This window comes from Ahaetulla prasina, chromosome 2 (assembly GCF_028640845.1).
Source record: "Ahaetulla prasina isolate Xishuangbanna chromosome 2, ASM2864084v1, whole genome shotgun sequence".
NCBI classification, from domain to species: Eukaryota; Metazoa; Chordata; class Lepidosauria; order Squamata; family Colubridae; genus Ahaetulla; species Ahaetulla prasina.
Genome location: NC_080540.1, coordinates 93,090,821 through 93,117,770, shown reverse-complemented (window position 1 = coordinate 93,117,770; position 26,950 = coordinate 93,090,821). Strand labels below are relative to the sequence as shown.

General features: G+C 38.2%; 1 protein-coding gene across 5 annotated transcripts in view; it reads right to left on the bottom strand.

Moving 5' to 3' along the window:
* Positions 1-26,701, bottom strand: part of KLHL3 (kelch like family member 3) — a 54,051-nt gene extending 27,350 nt beyond the window's left edge. Inside the window, exons 1-5 of one of the 5 annotated variants that reach the window (XM_058167832.1) lie at positions 26,347-26,701; positions 12,382-12,495; positions 8,522-8,628; positions 4,544-4,665; positions 2,581-2,743 (exon numbers count right to left, since the gene is read on the bottom strand). In XM_058167832.1, coding sequence (XP_058023815.1) covers positions 2,581-2,743; positions 4,544-4,665; positions 8,522-8,628; positions 12,382-12,495; positions 26,347-26,360 — 520 coding nt within the window. In that variant the 5' untranslated portion in view covers positions 26,361-26,701. Of the gene's footprint in view, positions 1-2,580; positions 2,744-4,543; positions 4,666-8,189; positions 8,307-8,521; positions 8,629-12,381; positions 12,496-21,129; positions 22,587-25,758; positions 26,252-26,346 lie in introns of those variants that run through there. The other 4 variants (XM_058167833.1, XM_058167831.1, XM_058167834.1 and 1 more) reach the window with 4 other exon arrangements.
* Positions 26,702-26,950: the final 249 nt, after the last annotated feature.

Genomic DNA, 26,950 nt, shown 5'->3' with positions numbered 1-26,950 from the left:
TCCCAGCTCTCAAATTAGCTGAGGTTTGATGAAAACTTGTATGCATGCTCTAAGAACAGTATCACCAAAGATAAATTATGAAATGGTGCATTGGCTGAACTCTTTATCAATAGGGATTCTGTTCTCACTTCATTACATCAGTAACAAGACCTTACAAAAATGTATTTTATGCATGTGAAAAAGGTCGCCTGCGCTTAAGTAAAGAAACAAAATATAAGATCAACTTTGCAGATATGTAAAAACCTTTAGATCTGGTTTGTTTAGTGACCATGTCAATACAAAAGTGCAGATAACAAATTGTGCTAATAAGGGATAGCTCCTGTATGAGCTATTTCATTTTCAATTCTTCCTTTCCTAAGCCTGGAATTTGCTTTTTGTTTTCTACACTTATCACAGAATGCACCGATGTTTGCCTAGACCTATCTGTCATGTTGCAAAATCCTCCTTTTTAGTCAGTCTTCAAGAGATCCTGGTATATGCAAATTGTCTCTTTCTATATCAGAGCATCTGTCTCCTTAGCACATGCCCACTTTATTTCATCAATTAAATCATGCTGAAAAGATGTGCACCTGGATTTGCAAATTAATTTGATTCAAACTGAAAATTTCCTATTTACCAGCCAAATCCACTTTCTTTGGACAAAGAGAACAGAAACGGAACTGCAGCTATATAGAATCATCCTATGGTGTACTACTGTTATCATCATCAAAAAAGAAGACTGTGTCATTGATATGGACACCTCTTTCATTCCTTTAAGGAAAGCTTCAGGTAAGGCACTACATGGTAAGTACAATTATGATGAAAGCTACGGTGTGACTAGGGAATACATTTTTGTAAGGTCTTGTTACTGATGTAATGAAGCCAGAATAAGAATTCCTATTGATAAGCAGTCAACCAATGCACCAATTCATAATATATCTGAAATCTTTGGAGAAAAACAGAATTTGCTTCAGTGTAAAGCATTTTATGCAGATCTGCTTGAAGTATTTGACTTTAGGGCCTATAAATAACAATAGTGGGAGGATACTTTAAGATTCACTACTGTATTTTTCACTATTTGACTCATAACTTTCTATAATTGTTTATTCTTCTGAGAGCATGTAACAAGACCATGTGGTTCAAGTACTCCCCATATCAGAAACCTGCCAATTGGAAACTGAACAGGACTACCTTCTTAAAACTTCTCTCTAATATTGTATGCTCACTTCCAGCAAATAGAGTACAAAGTCTTTAATATTATACTGCAGAGTATAGCGGCTTCAAGTGTTGTAACCTCAACTAAAAGGCACCTAGTGGGGCAAAAACCACTTCCCTTCCCTATTCTCCCACTATCTTCTCAATTCCAAAATACCTGAGACACGTTTGCAGCAGAAAAAGAAGAGTATATTTTCACTAAAAACTTGTCCTTCAACCTGACTTTATATTTTCCTAATACTTTTTCTATTCAACTCCTTCTACTCAACCAACCACTTACACATGATAAAAACCTCTTCTTTGTTGTAACTCCTTCAATATCTGCTTATTCATGATATAAACTCTTCATTGTAGCTTGCTGTCTCTACTTACATCTGCTCTTTCTGTTACTTTTATAAACTTCCTTCCTTCCATAGCTCTCTTAACCTTCTCAGTTTTTAGGCCATTTCCTAAAAACACATCATGGTGCTTCTTTCCTATTGACTCCACCACCTTCCTGTTCAAAACATAAAATGTTCCTTGACTTTTAAATTCAGTGGTGCTCTTGTAATGAAAGGTATGTCTAAGAGAGCAAAGATATAAGCCCAAGCAGAACCTCAATATTCTACCTAACTTGCCCTATATTCTTTTTTAGTTAATGATATATTAACTTAAGAGTTGGCTAGGAAGCAGACAATTACTACTAGGAAGGATAAGGCTGATTGTTGTTTCAGTATATCTTAAATATGCAATGGTCATTTTACTCAACATTGCTGCTTCGAAACATTGGTATAATATTTTTTGTAAAAGATTCTGTAAAATTGCCTGCTTGTAAGTTGAAAGCATTTTGTAATTCTTATGTCTGTTCGGAACATCTAGCATGAAAAGGTGTATTTAAAATACCAGATGTAGATTTAGGTAATAGCTTAATGGCAGCTTTTTCTAATGTTTGTCCCTCCAGACATTTCAGCATGCTGGCTAAGGAATTTGGACAGCTGAAGTCCAACTTCTGAAAAGGGTCTAGGTTGAGGTGATTGTTCTAGGTTAGGAGTATGAAACATACTGACTACCAAACTACAATTTTGATATACTTCCTCCAACATGATTATTATTCTAGAATTATGAAAATTCATCCTGAAATATGTAGGAGATGCCATGTTGCCTTTCTTCACTTGAGGGATTTAGATTTAGATCATGTATACATTCAGTTCATCGGAATTTCACAGGTAAGAATTAGCATTTTATAGATGTTAAAAGTCCTCTATTACGCAAGAGGATCACCTACAAGCTTACACAGCAAATTAATTATCTTCCCCTTCGTTGTTTTGAAGGATGTGTACTAGTATCCAAGACGTCAATATTTTCATATTTTAAAGCCAGGAACATCTTGAGGGCTGTTACAATCACCTGCATAGGCATTGGCCTGTTGCAATAATTCTGTGCACGTGTGCACATCTGCAAAGGCGCGAATTCCAAGGCAATTTGTGGGGTGGAGTTGAGACTGAAGAAAGTCACAACAGTTCTGTCGAACATCCATTAGCTGTAACAAACTGGCAGCTGGCAGTAAAACCTGAAATTTGAAAAAGAAAAGGCAACAAAGAATTAGCAACTGAAGTCCCATATGTTGGCTCCTCTAAAAAAACAATATTGAAACATGATTTTTAAAAGTATTAAAGGCTAACCATATTATAACCTGAGCAAGAAAAGAAGTATATTTCTCTACTTCTTTAATATACATCAGCCAAACAGAACAATAAAACTGCAGTATACCCTGGGGTGCATTCATTCTCTTATTCCAGCAAGAACAATCCAACCCAGCTGGATCACACGGGAATATTACAAATCAGTAACTATTTTAGAGAGCACTAACCCCAACAGGCATCAATAAAATTAAACTATCAGTCTCTAGGCCTCAATAATATACTTTGATTCTTAGAATAGATTAGAAAAGAGAAACTAAATAATAATTGGTTAAGAGAAACTAATAATAATTGGTTTAATTCAGCTAACATCAGTTTTTCAAGGTTTTAATATTCTCCACAAACAATGAAGGACAAAATGTAAATATAATTAACAGCACGCTTCCCAGGAATGGGAGCATCCACATCCATGTTGCATTTCAATGGTTAAATTATTTGATTATCAGCAAACAAGAGCCAGCACTTTCAAAATTTGTTGGCAAACTAGACTCCCAAGACTTTATCCTTTGGAAACCCCTTCACAGAGGAAAGGTTTAAAGGTGTTTCATCTCTTATTCATCATCTTTCATGGAACTGGAAATCCTAAACTGAGAGTTCTTGACTCTCTGGTGAATAATGACTCTGAGAAGATGGAGACAGTTACAGACTTTCCCTGCCAATTCAAGGGAGCAGGAAGAGATGGAGATGTCTTCTTATCATGCTCCTATCCATTCTTCCTATTTTATAATGCCCGTAGAGGGTTTCAAAATGATCTCAACTAGAATATAACACCAGGTGGTGGAATGCACAAAACCAGACAATATGAACTGAACGCTAACCTTTGGGCATCAATAATCATACTGCAGTGGACTGTAAATTTCATTTCAAATCTTTACCTCTCAACTTTCATTATCCTCATTAAATGCTGCCTGAACTGAAATCTTGATACCAACCTAGACGAAGCTATTATATTTTCATTGTCATGTCAAATGCAGTGCTCCAAAAATACATTCTGTATTTTTAATCTCTTCAGAGATACTCAATTTCAAAAGACAATACCAACTTTGTATGTGTACATTCATGCACATATTATAATAAATAAAATGGCAATGATTCATTCTAAATTTCAATCTAAAATGTATCCTGTACTTTGTTATTTTTCTGCCCATCATTAAAAATGAAAACTTTCCAAAGTGGCTTACATAAGAAAAGCAGTAATATTTTTCTCTACCTTGGATAAATTGTCCTGAAAATTAGTGGATCTTTTGACTGAGATATATACAAGATAATACAGTAAAATGCACTAAAAGTACTGAAACTGATCTCTGCATTTTAGTTATATCAGTAAGATTGAAACTATATTATCTCTAAGCTTCCTGTTATTTTGCACAGTAATATTGAATATGGAAATTTAAAATGGCACTATTTCTTAAGATTTCAAAGTTTTTATACTTTTAAATAGTTTTCAGTGATTTCTTATGTTGTCATATTTCATACTTGTGGAGATATTGACACATTGTTTATTTTAGTTAAATAATAAAATTAAGAATCAGCTGAAAATCATCATCAAAAGCCTTGTAAGATAGAAGGTATTCTACAGCTGATTCAAAAATAATTTGCAAAGCAGGGAGCTTCAAGGATCTGCCAAAACCACAGAGTAACCCAGAGATTCTTCTGAGCTTCCCTCTCACCTGGACATTCTCTTCCGTGACCTCTACCTCTGCTGTGTAGATATAATCAATTAGTTTGCTTAAGGTTAGTCCATCAACGTCTTTGATCTCTATCTTCTTTGCTTTGCTTTCCGTCATATCTCCTGAAATGCAATTTTAGACATTATTTTAGAATAGAATAGAATAGAATAGAATAGAATAGAATAGAATAGAATAGAATAGAATAGAATAGAATAGAATAGAATTTTTTTATTGGCCAGGTGTGATTGGACACACAAGGAATTTGTCTTGGTGCATATGCTCTCAGTGTACATAAAAGAAAAGATACGTTCATCAAGGTACAACATTTACAACACAAATGATGGTCAATATATCAATATAAATCATAAGGATTACCAGCAACAAAGTTACAGTCATACAGTCATAAGTGGGAGGAGATGGGTGATGGGAACGATGAGAAGATTAATAGTAGTGCAGCTTTAGTAAATAGTTTGACAGTGTTGAGGGAATTATTTGTTTAGCAGAGTGATGGCCTTCGGGGAAAAACTGTTCTTGTGTCTAGTTGTTCTGGTGTGCAGTGCTCTATAGCGTTGTTTTGAGGGTAGGAGTTGAAACAGTTTATGTCCAGGATGTGAGGGATCTGTAAATATTTTCACGGCCCTCTTCTTGATTCGTGCAGTATACAGGTCCTCAATGGAAGGCAGTTTTAAGAGGCAGTCTAGAGTCTGAGCTGGGAGAGTTCCCATTAGATTCCATCAGTTTATCATCATTTTAAAAACAAACCTTTTGAATAGCCAAAAAACATTTGGGAAAGTGACCAGATCTCTTTTTGAACCAATTATTAGGGACCTATTGTTTTGAGAATGCCTGAATGGTCAGAGGTTAAGACTAGGCAATCTCCCAAATCCCTTCCATCTCTTTACAATCTGTAGTATTCTACTTAATTTTGTACAAAAACAAAACAAAACCAACATGTTTCTGTTTCTTTTCGAAAATGATAAATGGAGTATTTTTTAATGCCCTCAACACAGTTTTTATTCCTTGGGTGTGGGGGGGGGGGGTCTACTGCAAAACTAGGTAACTTTGTTTATCCTCTGATTAAGAACATAATGAATATGATTGTCTAGTGAAAAGTTCTTCAGTTTCTGTATTCCTTTATATCCGAACCTCAGAACAAATAGTCTAAGTAAAGCCAGAGTGGACAAGAATACAGCATTTGGGGATGTATTCCATATATGTTTTGGGATGGATTTTAATTAGCTAGAGGTGAAAAAACTGATGATAGTATGATAAAATCTGAAAATCCAACCTGTGTCTTTCCATTATAAATTCTTATCCCTATATATGAAGGTTGCCAAGGTCTGTAATTTCTGGTTCATAAATGAAGAGTTTTATTATTTGCAGTCCTCATCTCAAATTGAAAAAGAAGTCAGTGCACTTATCCATTACCCAAATGTTTTCCTTTTTCTCCCAAATATATTTCTTGCTTGATGTTCCTAGGAAGGAGGAAAATATTTTCTTGTCTCTCCTACACCAAAAGCGATTTTGTCTATTATTCAAAACGAGGCCAAATGCCATGAATAAAACAAAATCCCTGCATTCCAGGCAGTAGATAATTCCTTTGGATTTATCACTAGTAAGTTTTAATCATGGAGGACAACATAATTCCAACCTATCACTGGCAATGAATTTCCTCAGCAAATATTCTACCAAATCATTAATATATATGAAATGTGAACTTTATTCTTTTTCTGTCACACATTCAGATATGTAGCAAATCCTTAGCTTTTCACCGAGTAGTAAAATATTTGCCCATACAGTTGTATAATCTGCCTTATCATGGAGTACTTTGCATTATCATAGCAAAGCATTTCAGCACAGAAACTATCCCTGTTGTTCACTATTGTGTTCCATGTCACCTGTAATGTGTAGCAACATCCAGCCAACATTGCCTTATCTGGAAAAAAAACAACAACTGAAGATTGGTAATGTATTATGTAATTATCTGGGGAGGCTTTTTCATTTTCAAAGGATGGCACATGTAGATTTGAGAAAAAGGCAATAGGGAATATACATGGGCGGGAGGGAAAAGGCACATCTACTTTAAGGAGTTGCTGATAAAATGAACAAGAGCATTGAATATGTTTCAGAGCTTTTTCTCCCTTTGAATCTGCACAGCCTTTATGGGCACATGCACAAAAAAGAACTAGTGTTTGTTTTTTAAAAGACCTTATAAAATTGGCGCATACAATTTGGAAAGAATTACAAGCATTATCATTTAGGATATGTCTTAAAATAGCAAGAATATAATCTGCTTTCATAAATATCCCCCCACTGGTAGAAAAACACTGTAACAATTTATAGGGCAGGTAGGATTAATTAGCAGTAGATCAATTAACACTTGTGTACTCATGTACTTCGAACAACGAAGAAATGGAGATTGGTCTCTTATTTAGCGCTTTGCAGGCAACCAAGTCAGTCTGTACAATCGCAATGTTACAAACATTAAAGAATACTTAAGTGTTTTAAAGATCGCTTCATACGAACAAAATGTTTAAAAAGTCTGGATTGTGTCTATTAAAGGTCATACATGTGCACACGCACACTTCCACTTCTTCATTTGCTCAAGCAAAAAGAAACCATGCCTTTTTAATCACTGTGATCAAAAAGTCAAAAGAGCTTATTATTAATTGTAAAATATAATGCTGATGGAACATAGTAACACAAGTAAGATACTTAGTGAATTGTGATCTGCAGAGGATTCACACCAAGAGTGACATTTATAGTTCAAATGACTTTTTCTATTTTTGGGGTTAAAAGTCATAACCCCAGTTCTATAAAGGGTGATAATGTAAGGCAAAAAATGGGGAAGGGAAGGGAGACAAAACTTAATGGAGCTTGTATTTGTTCTAAATTGATGAGTACCGGACATCACCTTGATGCTCTATCACAGGTGTGCCCAGCCCATAACCCTAGAAATCTAGTAATGCAGTATCACAAGATAGCAATAGCAACAGCACTTAAGACTGATATACTGCTTCACGGTGCTTTACAGCCCTCTATAAGCAGTTTCCAGAGTCAGCATATTGCCCCCAACAATCTGGGTCCTCATTTTACCCACCTCAGAAGGATGGAAGGCTGAGTCAACCTTGAACCAATGAGACGCAAACTGTTGAACTGCAGGCAGCCGGCAGGCAGCAGAAGTAGCCTGCAGTACTGCATTCTAACCACTGTGCCACCCTGGCTCTTTACAACCCAGATTGTAAATTTTTAATACTATTATGTGATTTATATACATTAACTACAGGTAGTCCTCGACTTACAACCACAATTGAGCCCAAAATTTCTGCTGTTAATGAGAGATTTGTTAAGTGAGTTTTGCCCCATTTTGCGACCTTTCTTGCCACAGTTGTTAAGGGGATCACTGGAGTTGGTTAAGTGAATCTGGCTTTTCCATTGACTTTGCTTGTCAGAAGGTCACAAAAGGGGATCCCATGACCTTGGGACACTGCAACAAATCATAAATATGAGCCAGTTGCCAAACATCTGAATTTTGATCACATGATCGTGGGGAAGCTGCGAAGGTCGTAACTGTGAAAAATGGTCATAAGTGACTTTTTTCAATGCCGTTGTAATGTTGAACAAACTGTTGTAAGTCAAGGACTACCTGTATATATTCCTCTTCAGTCAATGTGGCCCAGGCAAGCCAGAAGGTTGGACATCTATGCTCTACCATCAAAGCCAGTCCAAAGGCAACCTTTATGCAAAGGACCAAAAAAAACCTACAGGAAGAGGAGTATATTGATTTTAACTTGCTCTATCTCCACAATCAAATCCACAACATAAAGCTCCACAGCACAACACTTTTTAATGAAGGCCGTACCTCCATTTAACTTCCCTCATCCATATAACCGCATCCCACGTAACACCACCAAGTTAACGTTCTCTTTTTACTCTTTCTTAAATAAGAATAGTTATTTGTTTGGAAAACAAAGTTACCTGTAAACATTGCACAGAAATATGGACTGCAAGCTGCTAGGACAATACGGTGGGCTTCGATTTCAATGTCTTCAGCAACAATTACCACGTCGCAAAGAAGCCGCTTGCTGTGAACATATCAACAGTGATGGTTTTAGAACCAATCTGGCAAATACAGAACTATTAAATTAATGCTAAGTAAATGTAGGCTATAGTTGCCATGCTTGTTTACATTTTTATTAGGTTCTATAGTATATGCCACCTATTAAAATAAATCTTCCCAGATAATAAAAATTACAAAAATATAACAAAATAATAAGAAAAACAATCATACAATAACCCACCCATCCCCAATTCCAATGAGTCAGTGTCACGTATGCAGCGCCCCTGCCCAAATTCAGTTTCAATTACAGGCTAAAGTAGTCATGTAAGCTTTTAGAGGACTAGAGAGATAACGCCTAACAAACATCCCATAGAAAACAATGCCCCAAGCAAGGCTCAACTGAGAAATAGTACTCCCTTGTTCAATCTGGTGAAACAAATAATGAGCTACAAAAGCAGGCCTCCAGTGCCAACTATTTATCATGCAAATTGGTCAACTGATCTCTCAACTCAAACTGCTTCTCTCTTTACAAATATGGGTAACTTAATGTGGACTGGAGAGTGGTTGCACAGAATCTGAAAGTGATATAATGTGACACAACATTTGAATTTTCAGAATGGGATAGACCTACCTGCACATCACAGTATGACAACCCAGAGCAGCCTACTCAAGTTGGTAAACTTTAAAAATTGTTGATAAACTTTCAAAATTATTGAAAACAATTCCTAAAATGTTCAGATTCTAGTTTTTCAACAAAGAATTTGTGATGCAGCAGTTCCAATTCATCAAAAGACCTTTAGGTTGGAGAAGGCTGTACTACAAACTATGGACAGCTAAAATCAATCTTAGCTGGTAAAAAGCATTCTTAACTTTCATTGGTATCTTAGACTTTCCAGTTAGTGTTGAATCCAGAACTCAGTATTTGGCCCATCAGAAATACAATCCAGATTAAAATACGGTATAAAACTCACTCCAAAAGAGGTAGTTTCCCAATCTCTACAATCTCTGTCTTTTTGGGCTAATTTTTCACTAGCTCACCCTCATCTGTCTCTAAAAATCCTCTAGTTACCAGTTTTGTTTTTAAAGCTTAGTTTAGAGCAGAACAATTGGCCAAAACTAAAGATGAAGCTAATTTCAACCTTATCCAACTCCGTGACTGTCTGGTCTTCCCTCCTTAAACTGATACAGGTAGTCCTCAATTTACAATCACAATTGAGCCCAAAATTTATATTGTTAAGTGAGACATTTGTTAAGTGAATTTTGCCCCATTTTACGACTCTTCTTGCCGCAGTTGTTAAGCGAATCACTGAAGCTGATAGGTTAGTAACAAGGTTCAGAAGGTCACAAAAAGTGACCCTGGAACACAGCAAAGATTATAAAGATGAACCAGTTGCCAAGCATCTGAATTCTGATCACATGATCATGGGGATGCTGCAAAAGTCAGCATCCCCATGATCATGTGATGAAAAACAGTCATAAGCTACATTTTTCAGCGCCATTGTAACTTTGAACAGTCACTAAATGGAATGTTCTAAGTCAATGACTACCTGTACTACCATCAATATATTTAACATCCACTTTTTAATATTATTTTGAATTTGAATTTTGAATTTGCATTGCATAATTGCTGCAAGCTAAAATGGATGACCCCAAGGACACCAATACTCAACCTCTTATTTAGCTACATAAAGACTCAAGTGTTCACTAAAAAAAAAACCTGTTTCATATACATGCATTTGCGTGGGCTCATCTGGGGATCAGCCAACATTAACAGATCAGAATAATCAATAAGTAAACATAATTTAATGATGTCTGAATTTTCCAGCTCCAAAGCTAACAAAATGGCAGGTCAAATCAACCATCCATTCTTGGACTAGATCGCTTGACAGGGAAGACTCCAGAGTGCAGCTGACTTTTAATGTCACAGCACTATGGAATCCCAAGCTCTATGGTCAGATGGTAGCATCAAGTCTCGCCAGCTAAGACTCTTCCTCTTTTCATGGGTATAGTATATCCCCTTCTTAAAGAATGTTACTGGAGGCAGATGGGCTTTTTTTCCTGTCCCTACACTGATTCAGTGGACCCTCAACACCTTTTCTACATATTGGCAATCAGCTGTCACCTACCACTTTAAAGTATTCAACAAATGCCAAACCTTAGTTCTGCAATGGCTTAGCAGTGGCGGCAGCAGCAGCAGAAACAACAGTAGTGAGAATAAATCAGTGGTAAGCAGGAAAGGGAAGAAATGAGAGGGATTTCAGAGCAGCTGCAATGTAACTTGTTTAGAAGGGCGTCACAGGCAGCCTATATTATTAGTTCCTCTAAGAGGAAAGCTGATAAGTCTTCTCCCATTATCCCCCATAGCATTAAGTTACAAATAGAATAATCTAGTATTTTATCATACTAATCTGCTTTGTACCAAACGATCAACAGTATTCCAGCCTCTCAAGTTCTATGCCAGCAAAGAAGAGGCAAAAGCTACTTGCTACCAAGGGACACGGGCAAAATAATTCACTCAGGACTGGTGCCTTCCTAAACAGGGCATGTGAATGATTTTCCGTGAGTTCATGGCATGGCTGTTGTGTTATAAAGCAAGGTCTGTGTATCACTAAGTAATGGCCAATGATGAGCTGTTCAACATTTCAGCTACACGCCTGTGAACTCATTGTAGGAAGAGAGCTATGTTAGTCTCTTGGGTCAAAAAAACAAAACAGGAGCCCAGTAATACTTTTTCCTACTAACAAGATTTCTTAAAAAATGTCTTATTAAAAAGTATGGGAGTTAGATTCCTGATTTTTATGTGAATACATAGGTCAGTGGTTCCGTGGGTGACACAGTCAAGGAATGCAACAGAGGTACCTCTGGAAAGGACTAGGTCCATGTCCTGGCCATTTTCTTGGACAATATGCGCCAACTCAGCTAGTACCATTCTACAATACGGCACTTAACTATAAAGGCAGACACCTGTGATTGCTGCAGAGTATGCATCTTGGCATTATTGGCCAAACTGTCTTGCCTGCTCTTTTCAACTGCACACTATTGAAGTTTAACTGCACTACCTTGGAATGGAAAAAAGTGGTATAGAGTACCTGTCCTTTGTTTGATTTTTTTAAAAAATGTCTTACTGTTTGAATTTTCCTGTCAGACCTATGTGAGATACTCCTGAGCCAAGTCAGTGCTTGCTGCTGTCCACAACAGCCCCCACATCCTTTCAGCACCTGAGAAATCTGTTCTTGCCATCATGTTGCATTCTAGATGAGCATCTCCCTGCCCCTTTTGCTAGGGTTCTGTAGTTTATTACAACCAACATCAAACTAGCTACAGGGAGAAAAGAGAAGCAGCAAATATGTATTTAGCGAGGTGGAAGTGGGGAAGGAAGAAAATCCAGTAGCAGAGATGGAAGGCACAGGCAGCTAGCAGGGCCCTGTAAAAATGAAGTAAGTCCTGGTTTGTAGATTCCCAAAGTTAGGCTGTTGACTCAAGCAAATCTACTTTTTATAATAGAATAAATAAATATATCTATATTACTAAGATACAATGTCCAACAAACTGCTTAAACAATCCTGCTATTTTGTACAACAGCACTAGTGATTGTGTTCTATTGTGAAGCACCATACAATTTGGACAATCCAAATGAAGAACTTCATACAATGTACAGCAAATGATTTGAAGATCATGCTTGAATTGAACAAAGCGTTCTACAAGTTAGATGCCTCCAATTCCAGCCAGCAAGTGCTTAATAATTGCACAGAGGGGCAAACTGAACATGAAGAAGTACCTCCTTAATTCATTCATGACTTTGAATGCCTTTCCCATATGACAAGGATTGATGGTCACTGTCCGCTGATCCTTATCTCCATCTGCCTCAGGTGGTTGGGGGCACCTCTTGATGCTGAAGGCAAAGAAGAAAAGCAAGTAAACATTCCCTTTTAATTTGCAAGATCCAAAATAAAATATGACCTAAAAATTTAACATGAAATCATCATCTCATTTGTTGTTACATGTTATAAGTGATTGCAAGTGTTTAGTTTGCACAACCAGCTGTCCATACCATGTCTGCCTAGTGTAATTGGAATCCTATTTTAATATCTCAACTGTGCCAAAGTGAATGCTTTTGATGTAACTATGTGAAATATGTGCTCAGAACACATGCAAATTGTTTGCACACAAGCATTTGTGAATAGCACGCATGAGGTTTTAAAGAACTATGCACATGTATCTGAAATTAAAAAAATATTCGCATGGAAAGTAATGTATTTAACTCTCTGACTCTTAGATATAGTAAGAATAAGGTAATGAAGGCTGATCATTAGGCAGATTTTTCTATCTAAATCTTGGGGGAAATGAAGTCATCATCCTTTTTGATAAATACAGTATGACATCTGGATTAAAAAGTAGAAAGTCAGAACCACTGGAATTACAACTGATCTATTTATTGCATCTGGGGGAAAAACACTATCAGAAATGTTTTTGTTTTTCCCCCATGAAATACCCACATCCAGTGTATGAAACCAGGATTCCTAAATTTTAATGGCAATAGAGTTAACAACAATCACTCTGCAGCCACAACCTGAAATAAAATATTCAGCACTTTATTTATGGATATAAAAAAAAGCAGTTCATACGTTGTTTCCCAATATTTCAGTGCACTCTCAAGGTCAAATGGAAAGGACTACTGGCATGAATGTACGACCTAATCCAAAAGCATCTGTTAATAACTGTAAGGCAAGGCCATTTCTACTTACACTCAGGCCAGAAACAAACGCAGAATCTTGCCAAACCAGTTTCATCAAAACAAAACAAAAAACACATTCACTGGCAGCGCTGGCCAATTCAGCTGTAGGTAAACGCTTCCTGAAAAGACAGAAGGCTAATTGAACCATTCCCTAAAGAGAGACGCCTCATGAGCCGGGGGAAGCAGCAAACCTACCCACGTAGCATCTCACAAAGCCAGCTTTCACTTTTAAACTGGGCCTTTAGCCACCATCAACAGAGGCTGAGAACTGGGTGATTTTGCTTTTGTATACAAGATACTGGAACCCTTCCTGCTGCTCCTCTGGCTTTTTTTTTTTTTTAAGGAAAGCAATTGCTCCTTCCCTTCATTCTTATCCAGCTTATCCTTTCAGATACAACTTCATATACTCTCCAAAACTTGTCTCCCCTGCAAATAATCCCACTCAATTTACGACCACAATTGCGTCCAAAATTTCTGTTGCTAAGTGAAACATTCCTTAGTTGAATTTTGCCCCATTTTATGACTTTTCTTGCCAGTTGTTAAGTGAATCACTGCAGTTATTAAGTTAGTAACACGGTTGCTAAGTGAATGCCTGGTTTTCTGTTGAGCCTGTGGGAACTGAATACATTTAGTCCTTGACTTACACTATTTATTTATTGACTGTTCAAAGTTACAGCAGTGCCGGAAAAAGTGATTTATGACCGTTTTTTTCACACATACAACCGCTGCAGCATCCTCATGGTCAGGTGATCAAATATTGGATGCTTGACAACTGACTCATAACCATCATAGTTGCAGTGTCCAAGGGTCATGTGATCCCTTTTGCGACCTTCTTACAAGCAAAGTCAATGGGGAAGCCAGATTCCCTTCAAGGCTTCTCCTTAATCAAAGAAAACAGTCTTGACAATCAGGTAACTTCTATAGCATCTCCCAACTCTCACCCTTCACCCTTCCTAGGTTTGTGCAATGCATTAGCACAGGCTACCGGGCAAAATGCCCAACAACGGGGTTTTTTTCAGTGGGTGGGGGAAAAGCAATCAAAAGTGGTTTTTATATACTTAGGCTGGTAGGATTAGAATGATTGTTTTAGACTGGAGAAAAAAAGGATGGCAAGCAATGGCAAATAAAATCATGATTTATTAGAGGGAAAAAGAAAGTGCAGCTGGACATTCAAAACTTTAGAAAAGAAGCATTCATTTATTTGTTGGCTTGCTTGTTTGTTTCCCGCCTTTATTATTTTTATACCGTATATACTCGAGTATAAGCCGAGTTTTTCAGCACGTTTTTTGTGCTGAAAAACGTCCCCTCGGCTTATACTCGGGTCCCCAGTTTACCCCAGTTTTTGGGGTAAAATTGGGGACCTCGGCTTATACTCGAGTTTTTTTTTTTTTTTTCACATTATACCGGATGGAGCAAACTTGGCGGGCTTTTGCATTACCGCGGGGAAGCCCTGCCGGTGCAGTGAGAGGGCGGGGCGGGGGAGCCGCCAGCCTTCTCGGCTGAGGGAGGGAGGCTTTCCCTGACCGGTAGCTGCCTCATTTCCCTCCCTCGGCTTATACTCGAGTCCCCAGTTTACCCCAGTTTTTTGGGGTAAAATTGGGGACCTCGGCTTATACTCGGATCGGCTTATATTCGAGTATATACGGTAAGTAATCTAAGCTAGCAAAGTTACCTAATATTCCTTCCTCTTCTTATTTTCCCCACAACAACAACCCTGTGGAGCGAATTGGGCTGACACAGTGACTGGCCTAAGGTCATCCAGCCGATTTTTCATGCCTAAAACGCAAGGGCGGGTTCCAAATCCCATCACTACTGGTTTGCTCATGCACGCACACATGCTCATGTGCAGAAGCATCCGGGAGGAGCCTCCCACCACCACCACCGCTACCAGTTCGCCCGATCTGGTGCAAACCAGTAGCAACCCACCACTGCTAAGGCAGGACTACAACTCACACCCTTGTGGTTTTTAGGCCAGCACTTTATAATCAGTAGACCAACCTGGCTCTTATTTGCTGGTGAGTCAACACCAATAACGAAGGCAGACAAGATGTTCGAAGAGCTGTGTGCAAAATTTCAGTAGAATTTTAAAAGCAAAATTACACCTATTGGCCCAAAAGCAACTAATACACAAGACCCAAGCATGAGAAGAAATGGGACATCTTTCAGTATTGCTAACCCATAAAAACATTTTGAACGTTTTGCTTGTTCAGAAAAGTGGGGAAAATGTTATCACTTAGCCAAGAAATAGAAAAACAGCTCTTTCCCCCAATTCATGTTTTGAAAGCTTTAAAGTTACGTTTATGTGTTTTCAGATTATTTATGGCACTTCCCTGAAGGGCAAGTAAAACACCCTTCCAATTAGATCAAATATTTTAGTAAAGCTAACATACAAAACTTTTTTCTTCAAACTGATCTCAACAGGTTTGCTCATTACAGGTAGTCTTTGGCTTACAACAGTCGGTTTAGTGATTGTTCAAAGTTACAAAAGCACTGAAAAAAATGATTTATAACTGGTTTTCACACTCAAGACCATTGCAGCATCCGCAGGGTTACATGATCAAAATTCAGACATTGGGCAACTGGCATGTAATTATAATGGTTGCACTATCCTGGGGCCACATGATCCCATTTTGCAACTTTCTGACAAGCAAAGTCAATGGGAAAAGTCAGATTCACTTAACAACCGTGTTACTAACTTAACAACTGCAGTGATTCATTTAACAACTGTATCAAGAAAGGTCATAACATGGGGCAAAACTTAATAACTGCCTTGCTTAGCAACATAAATTTGGGGCTCAATTGTGGTCATAAGTAAAGGACTACCTGTAATTAATTGTGACCATTTCAATGGCAGGAACTTTGCCAGTTTATGTGGTGCAAATGTAAACATACTTTAAAGGTGTGCTGCTTTGTCCATAACAAACTGAACAGCTTCCATCCTGGGCCCTGAATATAATGAAAAAGAACTGAACAGATGAACTAATTGGAAGGAATCAAATGAGGATGAGTTCTAAAATAAGAAATGCCAAGTACAATATGAACGTTATATTTTTAATTTTTTGGAACACTAATTGAGAAGCAGTTTGTTCTATTTCGATAGCAACATATTTTCTGAGCCCATAATTTTCTATCAAAGTGTAGCACCTAATGGGTAAAAAAGAAATGATTTATAGAGTATAACCATTTCCTACCAGAGCAAAGAGATTTTTTTTGGTGGGATTGGAATTCATAGACTCCACCCAAGCCTTGACCCTACGTCCATGATCTACCCAGCAGGAATCCACAACATACGAAAATAAGAAGAAAATACAAAAAGAAACAATATAATAAATAAATTACACTTTACTATTTGTAATCTCAGGAATAGAATAGAATAGAATAGAATTTTTTATTGGCCAAGTGTGATTGGACACACAAGGAATTTGTCTTGGTGCATATGCTCTCAGTGTACATAAAAGAAAAGATACGTTCATCAAGGTACAACATTTACAACACAATTGATGATCAATATATCAATATAAATCATAAGGATTGCCAGCAACAAGTTTTAGTCATACAGTCATAAGTGGAAAGAGATTGGTGATGGGAACTATGAAACGATTAATAGTAGTGCAGATTCAGTAAATAGTCTGACAGTGTTGAGGGAATTATTTGTTTAGCAGAGTGATGGCCTTTGGGAAAAAACTGTTCTTGTGTCTAGTTGTTCTGGTGTGCAGTGCTCTATAGCGTCGTTTTGAGGGTAGGAGTTGAAACAGTTTATGTCCAGGATGCGAGGGATCTGCAAATATTTTCACGGCCCTCTTCTTGATTCGTGCAGTATACAGGTCCTCAATGGAAGGCAGGTTGGTAGCAATTATTTTTTCTGCAGTTCTAATTATCCTCTGAAGTCTGTGTTTTTCTTGTTGGGTTGCAGAACCGAACCAGACAGTTATAGAGGTGCAAATGACAGACTCAATAATTCCTCTGTAGAATTGGATCAGCAGCTCCTTGGGCAGTTTGAGCTTACTGAGTTGGCGCAGAAAGAACATTCTTTGTTGTCCTTTTTTAATGATGTTTTTGATGTTAGCTGTCCATTTGAGATCTTGCGATATGATAGAACCCAGAAATTTGAAGGTTTCTACTGTTGATACTGTGTTGTCAAGTATTGTGGGAGGTGGAAGTATGGAAGGGTTTTTCCTAAAGTCTACCACCATTTCTACGATTTTGAGTGTGTTCAGTTCCAGATTGTTTTGGTTGCAGAATGGAGACAGCCCTAATGTTTATACTGCCGAATTCATAATGGATACTCAGTTCCATTGCCGACTGCAGTACAATTCACTTTTTCACCTCAAGGCTTATTTGAAGCAATGTTACAAAGGGTATTAAAATAGAAATATGCCTCTTTTTAGAGTGGAAGCATTTAATCTCAATCAATCTGCAGCTCACAAACACTATTGAAATGCAACTAGAAAATACTGAAAATTGGCAGCGTGGTGGTCCATCATTTGAATATTATTCCAATATTTTAAGATTTAAGCTTCAACTGTTAAAAAACAAGAACCAAGACTCCCACACACATCATATAAAAAGTTGAAAAAAATCAGCCTCACACTCTTTTATGATGTACTCCATCATAACACAATGTAGGCAGAAAAAAATACTAAAAGAATAGCTCATGACTGCCACAAAATAGTTGCCTAGCCTTACCATATCCTACAACAGCAGTTAGACATTTTTCCTGTTAACAAGTACCAATCCTCCTATAACCCAGTTTTAAAATAGCCCCGATCTTGCAAGATTCTGACAATCTCATCTCCTGCAAAATCCCCATATGCTGTGAGATTATAGGCACCTAGGCTTAATTGGGATTTATTTTTTTCTCAAAATGTTTTATGAAAATGTAAAAATGATAGCAGCAAGCAAATCAAAATACTGTCCATGTGAATTTCAAATCAAGTAAAACAAAGAACCAAAACACTTTAAATACTTTTCTAACAGTGCATTCAAGGCTCACAGCAAGAAATGGAGTAAAATAAAACCATAAGTTGAATTAAAAATTATAGTTAGTGTATCAAAACCATTGCTGTTTTAGAAATGGACTTAAAAAGCAAGGAGAAGCATTCAGTTCCCAAAGTCAGAAATAATCACTAATATAATAATGGACTAATGGAAAGAAACTAAAATGCCTGTTAAAGACAAAAACATGCTCTTACCTGAAATAGCCTGTTTTACTGATAAAAACTAATAACTTTTTGAAAATAAACAGACCACACCATCTATACCAGTGGTAGTCAACCTGGTCCCTACCGCCCTCTAGTGGGCGTTCCAGCTTTCATGGTGGGTGGTAGGGGTTTTGTCCAATACTGAAGCACTTTCCTTTTTTTAATTTAATTGGCTTTTTTAAAAAATTTCATAGCATTATTTAAAAACATTTTCATTAGGTTTTCATAAAATTCCCCGTGACAATTTTAAATTTCTGAAAATATACTATTTGTATCGCCCGCGCATAAGTTTAGTTCACGTTACATAAGTAAAACTAGTGGTGCTATAGTGCGATCGCAGACCAAAGAGTCTCGTCCCAGAATAGCTTGTGCATCTTTTATTTATTTATTTATTTATTAATCAAACTTCTATACCGCCCTTCTCCCGAAGGACTCAGGGCAGTGTACAGTCTTCATTTAAAACAGTTAATATACATATTAAAATAACAATTAAAAAGCTTATTCAATACTAGGCCAAAATTAAAACCGTCAATTGACCATATAAAATACCCAATAAAATTACCATTAAAAGCATCTCCCCCATCACCTAGCTGTAACAGATAAGCAGAGCTGGTAGCCGGCGCCCCCCCCCCCGAATCCCAATCTACGATGCACGAGAGGCACGCACAGACGATGATACACGGCACATTACTGTGGAACCGGTGGGCGGTTAGAAAATTTTACTACTAACAGAGATACAAAAGTGGGCGGTAGGTATAAAAAGGTTGACTACCCCGATCTATTCCAATCCACCAAACAACAAACTTTGTCCATTGTTTGAATAGTATTACAGACTGGAAAAAAAAAACCTAGCAGAGATTGTCCATTAAATCAAAGGTTTATTGTATTGTTTATTTAAAATGATTAGATCCAGAATGAAGGCAAGAAGCTTTTACACATTTTAGTAAACTTTTTTTCCCAAGAGCCACAAAAGAAAGTTTTCTGCTTTGGGGTAGTTGGATTTTTTTGAGTCTTACAGTCTATCCTTCCTTCTTTTTGCTTCTTTTTGTTTCAGTCTAAAACCATAAGGACAATACTTAATACTTCTCAACTACTAATAATATATGCTTGGCTGGCTCAAACTTCCCCGCCCCCTCTTTTCTCTTGTTAGTATTTTTTAAGATTTGTCTTTTAACTACATTTTATTGCACCAAGAGGAAACTGAGCACTCCAATGGAAAAACTGGGATTTCTATAGCATTTGTCTCCCCTCTCCTTTTATATGTGCTTCTGAATAACTTGAAAGGTTTCTTGGTATTGTATGATTTAATCAGCTCTAATAGAAATACCACCTTACAACAATTTTTCAGATTTCTTCCTCCTTAACAAACTAACATGACTAAAAAACAATGGAAAAACATGTTTTTTGGAGATATTTTAACGTGGGATGACAATAAACATATCCCAGACATTAGATAATCATAGACTGGAAAGCTTTAGTAAACAAATCTAACAATCAAAGGAAATTAACAATTATGAGTACTCTGTTGTGTTATTTGGATATGTAGAAAAAGCAGTATGTGCTTATTTTCTTCTACCAGTAGGTGCTTTGCATTCTCTTAAGAGATTCTTAATAGGCTAGGTCCTAGATTTTGCTAAAATCATAGAATTAATCTGTAAACGATGCATGTTATATTAATGACTTTGCCTTTAATAGGAATATATAACTGATTAACTGGTATAATTCAGTTAATCAGTTGCTAATCAAGTAACATAGAAAAAGACTGAAAACTGATTGCAAAACCAAAAAAAAGCTGTTAAAAAGATAAGATTAAAAAAGATTTAGAGAAGATATTATTTTTTAAAATCTGAATCCGAAGATCTTTCACCCAGTGCTACTTTTGCCACTCTGAGCTGCTGAACAAAAGGCAGGATACCCATCTAACAAATAAATTTAAAAGTACATTAAATTTTTAAAATGCTTTCATTAAAAATGAGGAGGCTATGGTTATTGCTTCTTTTTCCTGCATTCACTAATTGTCACAATATATTATTAATTACCAGAAAAGGAAAAATCTTAGTTTAGGCACTGGTCAGTTTTCCAAACTGCCAGAAGCAAAATTAACTTGCTTTCAACAGTGAAAATCAGGGAAGCTGCCAATATCTATGACAACATTAAAATATACTTTGTACTACATAATGCATAATCAACGGAAAATTCAATAAAGGATAGAATCTATGCATGTATGGCTATTAAGCACATTCCAAGGATAGCAGATGCGTTAAAACAATCTACATGCTATGCATACCTTCTATTGGAATAAACCATGTGAAGAGACACTCCACTGGAATGTCAGATCAGAGTAACATGAAATGGTAGAAGCCAGAGTGGATTACACTTCTACAAGCTCAGGATTCTTGCCATGAACTGATTAAATGTAGATTTATATTATTTATTTATTATTTATTATCTATAAATGGAAATTGTTCCCCTCCAGAATAAGTTCCATTAATAAAATGATAGTAGAATTGTTAGAGTAAAAAACAAAAATAAAACCAACCACCCATTTCTGATGATCCTGGAAGAAAGCAAATGTCAAGCCATTTCATACCTTGCCATGAAAATTGCATGGACTTGTCCATCTAGGTCAGGAGTCAGCAATCCACGGCTCTGGAGCCGCATGTGGCTCTTTCATCCCTCTGCTGCGGCTCCCTGTCACCAGTCAGCTCCACAATTGATAGGGCTTTCAGTTAGGACAGGTATAGGAAAAAGGACACCGTGCTAGGAGGAGACTCTACTGGGGAGGGCGGGGAACCAGACTTCCAGTCAGCATAGGAAAAAGGATGCCACACTAGGAGGAGACTATGGTGGGGGAACCGGATCTCCGTACAGGGGACTTCCGGTTAGGACCTTTGTGGCTCTTTTGAGTATTTAAAGTTACCGACTCCTGATCTAGGTCAAGCTATATTACAGGGCAACCATTTTTTCTATGCTAAGAATGCTTTTTTACTACAAAATATGCTATTTGAATTTTAAAATGTGAATGCTAGAGGACAGGGCAACCATTTTTTCTATGCTAAGAATGCTTTTTTACTACAAAATATGCTATTTGAATTTTAAAATGTGAATGCTAGAGGACAAGTCATCTATCCTTACCTGCAGGCTAATATAAAATCAGGTGTAACATGCTATAGTAATTGTTGTCCTCAGTCAGTAGAGTAAATGACAGGACAAGAAAGCAATTCCACCAAAACCAGAAAAGCCAGTTGGTGAAAATGAACTACAGGCTCTTGAGGGAAGGAGTTATCAGTATGTGGGGGAGGGAGGGAGGGAGGGGAGAGAGCAAGGACATTTCCAATACACTCTTAATTTCTACCCATGTCAAATGATCAGGGTATTAAACTTCAAGAGAAGAGAATATCTATAGCTCAGGGTTGAACTGTGGTATTCTAGGTGCTCTCTCAGCTTGGTTGTTGCTTACAGACATTTTCATTGCCCAACTAGGTAACATCATTAGTGTAAATAAGTAAGAGGTTTGCTGACTGTTTATATCATTTTACCTTGCCAGTCATAAAAATAAGGATAACATTTTAATTCCCAAATGAGTATAGGATTTGCTACCCGTTTATATACAATAGCTCTTCCTGCCAGTTTTGGAAGGGGTACATTCAAGGTGCCATCAACTACAAAAAAATGAGTGGACAACAATAAGATTCAGTTCTGATACCCTAAGCAGAATTTGACAGGAACCTGTTTTTTAGTATCAGATTAAAACACGATTATCCTATATTGTACTTTCAAAGAAATGAATGTTATCATTCTAATGCAAAAGATTATTTTAATCACTGAAATGACCAATCCATTTAGCTATTTGATTTTGAGGTTATACGGAGAAGTAGAGAACTGCTTTTTATTTATGTGCCCATATGCCTATTGTTTCATGTTAATTATATATTTAGTTAACTATGGTATAACTGTCAAATTTATTTATTTATTTATTATTCATATTTGTATACCGCCCTATCTCCCGAAGGACTCAGGGCGGTTCACAGGCACATAAAACATTTATATACAAATTAAGATAATCATTAAAAAACTTATTCTAATGCCAAATTATTAAAAAATATAAATACAAATATTAAAACCAATTTAAAACCCCTATAAATTTAAAAATCTAAGCCAGTCCTGCACAGATGAATAAATGTGTCTTGAGCTCGCGACGGAAGGTTCGGAGATCCGGAAGTTGACGGAGTCCTGGGGGGAGTTCGTTCCAGAGGGTGGGAGCCCCCACAGAGAAGGCCCTTCCCCTGGGCGTCGCCAGACGACACTGCCTAGCTGACGGCACCCTGAGGAGTCCCTCTCTGTGAGAGCGCACGGGTCGGTGAGAGGTATTTGGTAGCAGTAGGCGGTCCCTGCTTGTTCTAGATTGGTAGATTTATCCCTGGCACTATTTTGACTTTCAGCAGTTAACAAAAGCCATGTGAAATCAACAATACAATAAACTTAAAGTAACAAAATCACTATAAAATTTAAAATTATAAAATAAAATGAATCAAAGGAACAAATCAGTGGGATAATTTCTTCCTCCTTAGGATCTCCAAAACAATTTGATTTTTAAAAGCTTAGGAAAAGCTAGTGTGTGTGGTCAATCTGATTTCCAGAGAAGACCATTCCATAAATATAAACACCCTTCCCCACTCAGAAGCAGGACCTGAAATCCTCAACCTGTCATTTCACAAAAGCTTTTAGGGGTTTTTAGGCATGGTTCAATCTATGATCGTTCATTTTAATGTTTAATTGTTCTCTTAAGAGTGATCACTTTAGGATGCCAGTTTGCCTTCTGTATGTGCGCGCACACCCTTGAGTCAATTTTGACTCCTGGAAATTGCCTAAGCAAGTCCCTGCCACTTTCTTGGCAATTTTTTTTTTTTTTGTAAGTGGCTTGTCGCTGCCTCCTTCCCCGGGCTGAGAGAGATGGACTAACACAAGGTCACCCAGCTGGCTTGGTGCCTAGGGAAAGACTAGCCCTCAGTTCCCCCGTTTCTATCCTGGTGCTTTCATCAATATACTGCATTGGCTCTTCTGGTAAATAGGAATTTTGTGATGGACTATATAGACTACAGTTGTCTCGTAAATACAGATAGTCCACAAATTAAGACCATAATTGAGCCTGATCCATTTTACCACCTTTTTGTTGTTAAGCGAACCTGGCTTCCCACTGACTTTGCTTGTCAGAAGCTGGCTGAGAAGGTTACAAATGGTGAGCACATGATCCCGGGACAGTGTAACTATCACAAATACGTGCCAGTTTGCCAAGCACCTGAATTTTGATCATGTGACCAAGGAGATGCTGCAATGCTTGTAAATGTGAAAACTAGTCATAAATTACATTTTCAATGCTGTTGTAACTTCAAACTGTCACTAAATGAATGGTTGTAAGTCAAGGATTAACTATCCTAATTATGTGCTTTTGAAATTCTAAATATGCTTCTAAATATTGCTTACTCCTGTGCCAAACCATAGTTTTAATACTATAGATCAGAGTTTGCCAAATAAACCACAACTGATTGGGTTTGCACACTGTACCTTGTCACAAACTATACTTTAGAAGTAAAAAAAAGTCTAGGTTTGAAAAATATACTGAACCCAAAACACTTTCACTCTCCTTTTGGCTTAGTGAACTAGGCCACAGAAAGCGAGAAAAAGAGGGCACGTCTCACCCACTTTAATAGAGCTAATTCCCAAGCATTAAAATAACTTGAATAGCAGCACTCTTTCCCATACTAACAACAGCAAAGGCAAGCAGTTGCTGTTCTACCTTACTGTACAGCGGTCTCTGTGTGTTGTTTTTTCCAGAACAAGTCCGGTTACAATGTAAAAAGGAAGTGCTTGACATATCCTGTTTTTTCCAAGATAGCAAGATTTGAGTTTGCATTGGTTAGGAATGGCCACTGTGTCATCAATCTGAATTCTCCCATAGTGAGATGAAAGCACTTTTCTAATTTGATTACTAGGAAATAATAATACAATTTCCCATCTTATTTCATACACCTTGAGTATTTAATAGCATTGTAACATAAGTTCCCACAATTGCATACAGACCCAAAAGTTTTAAATGGATCCTTCAGACTTCAGATCCTCCAAAAGTGCAACGTGACAGGGCACGTTAAATACAGGCAAATAAATTTAATGAAGTGCTTGAATCATAAGAACAGCTCTTCATTAAATTTAATTGTAATTAAATGTAAGCATAAATTACATCAAATTTAGTCATTGTTCTGGCCCTGGCAAACTTTTAGATTTAGTTCTGAGTTCATAACTCTGGCCTTGGGCCCCAAAATTCATGCATTCTGATATAGGTTAGTCATCTTTTTATTAGATGTTAATCTTCACCTGGCTCTTACAAGTCATAACTAGTGTCGGCTTTGTGTTTGCAATAATATCTTTGTAAACATTGTAAAACATTGTAAAATTGTAAAATTGTACTTTTCTCAGATTTCTTAAAAAAGATCACAAATAAACATCAAAAAATGCCAAACATCAAAAACAATAGAAAAATTACAATTACTATGTTTTCGAAGACATCATTTGGCACTCAGCTGGAAACCAGAGTTCAGCTTTTTTTTACTTATGTAATGAATTGCATAATTTACTATCCTTGAGTAGTGTGCAAAGCAAGAACTCTCACTGTGATACATAAGGTATTTTAGTCATAACTTGTCATTATGGTTAAATATTCGGGACTCTCCAATGGATCATACAGAAGCTCCTCTTAGAAATTCGAATATACGAAACTGCTCCCCACTTCGGAGCTATTAGTCAACAACTACCACCATAACTCTCAAAGAGCAGCAGCATCCCACACTAAGAGAGCAGATTGTGTGAATCTCCCCGGTGTAGCTGTACAAAAATGTTCCCATAGCAACGGCAAAGGCACCCACTCACACATATTTCTTGCAGCTTGAGATTCATTAAAACCCAAACAATTTAACCTTTTTCACCTGTGTTTAATTGCCGTGCCAAGCAACTAAGCAGGCTTGTATGTGTGGATTAAAAATCGAATTGCAGAAGGGTGGAAAGCAGGGTGGGGTGGAGGTGGGGAACCGAGGCAAAAGAGAAAGCGGAGTTCGTGCACGAATCGGCAGGACCGAATCTAATCACTGCTCTCGTCTCTTAATGCCCGGGATGTTCACCCACAGGTCAAACACACCCATAACACGCACGCACATACACTCCTCACCTCACCATCTTTCCGACGAGCGTAATTAAAACTCGGAGCACGAAGTTTGCCCCGCCGAAAAGGAATCGGCTTGCCAAAATGACTCCCGCTTTCGAAGCAGAGCCTAGAAATTGAGGCTCGCCAGAGGAACGGAAGGAGAAAAGGAGGCACTTTCAAAGAAGGGCCACCGGAGACAGGAAGTGTGTGTGTTTGTGTGCGTGCGTGTGTAAGGGGATTTGGAAAACTGATGAAAGAGATTCGCGATGAATGAACCCTTGATTTTTAAAAATAAATAAATAAATAAAAAGTCACCCGGCGCAAACGCCACCGCCTCCCCCCTAATAAAGGGGGAAGATTCACCAGAGGGAGCGTCTTCCAACGAGGGGCGGCGGCGGAGCAACCTCCGGGGCCCGCAACCCAGAAACAGACGCAAATAAACGGCGTCGCTTGGGAGGTTACCGCAGCCAACTTTCGGGGGATGCTAGCGAATCCGGCCGGCGACATCTTCCGCCAGGCTTCCGCGCCCACGCGCCCACCCCTGCCGCCCGACGCAAGCAAAGAAAGAAAAGGCGCCTGCCCTGTTCGTCGAGCGCACCGCACCGCACCAACCTTTCGTCGTCCATTGTGCGCCGCCGGAGCGGAGCCGGAGCCCTTGCTGCATGCGCTCTCGCCTCCTGCCCGCTCGCTTCTCCAGCGCTGCCGCAGCGAACCGCTCGGCGCCCCCTTTATCTGGCTGCGCTCAGCTGGCCGCCTTCCTTCTCGCCCCTGCGCCGCTTCCTCTCACGCCTAAAGCAACAGCGGCAGGTTAACTTTGCAGCAGCCAGAACACTCCCTTCCCAGAGGTCCCCGCTGCCGCTACTCTGCCTCCAGCCTCGGCAGCCCACTCCCTTCTGCCTTCCTTTCTCCCGCTCCGAGCATGCGACTCGGTCTCCTGGCAACACCAGCTGTGCGGATAGGTACATTGCACCACCCCGGCTGCTGCATTTGCCCGAGGCATCTTTTTGGCGGGGTTCTGCTCGGTTTTAAAAAGACCGACCAAGGGAACGAAGCAAATGCAGCCAGGGCGGAAAGGGAAGGGAGCGATTTTTTGGTCTTGATCCCGCGGTTTATGGCTAGGGAAGGGGAGGCGTGCTTCGGAACGCACTCTTTGCATCGCCCTTATTTGGCTTTCGTTCTCGTCCTATTCCAAAGGTCTAGGCAGGGCAATCTATTT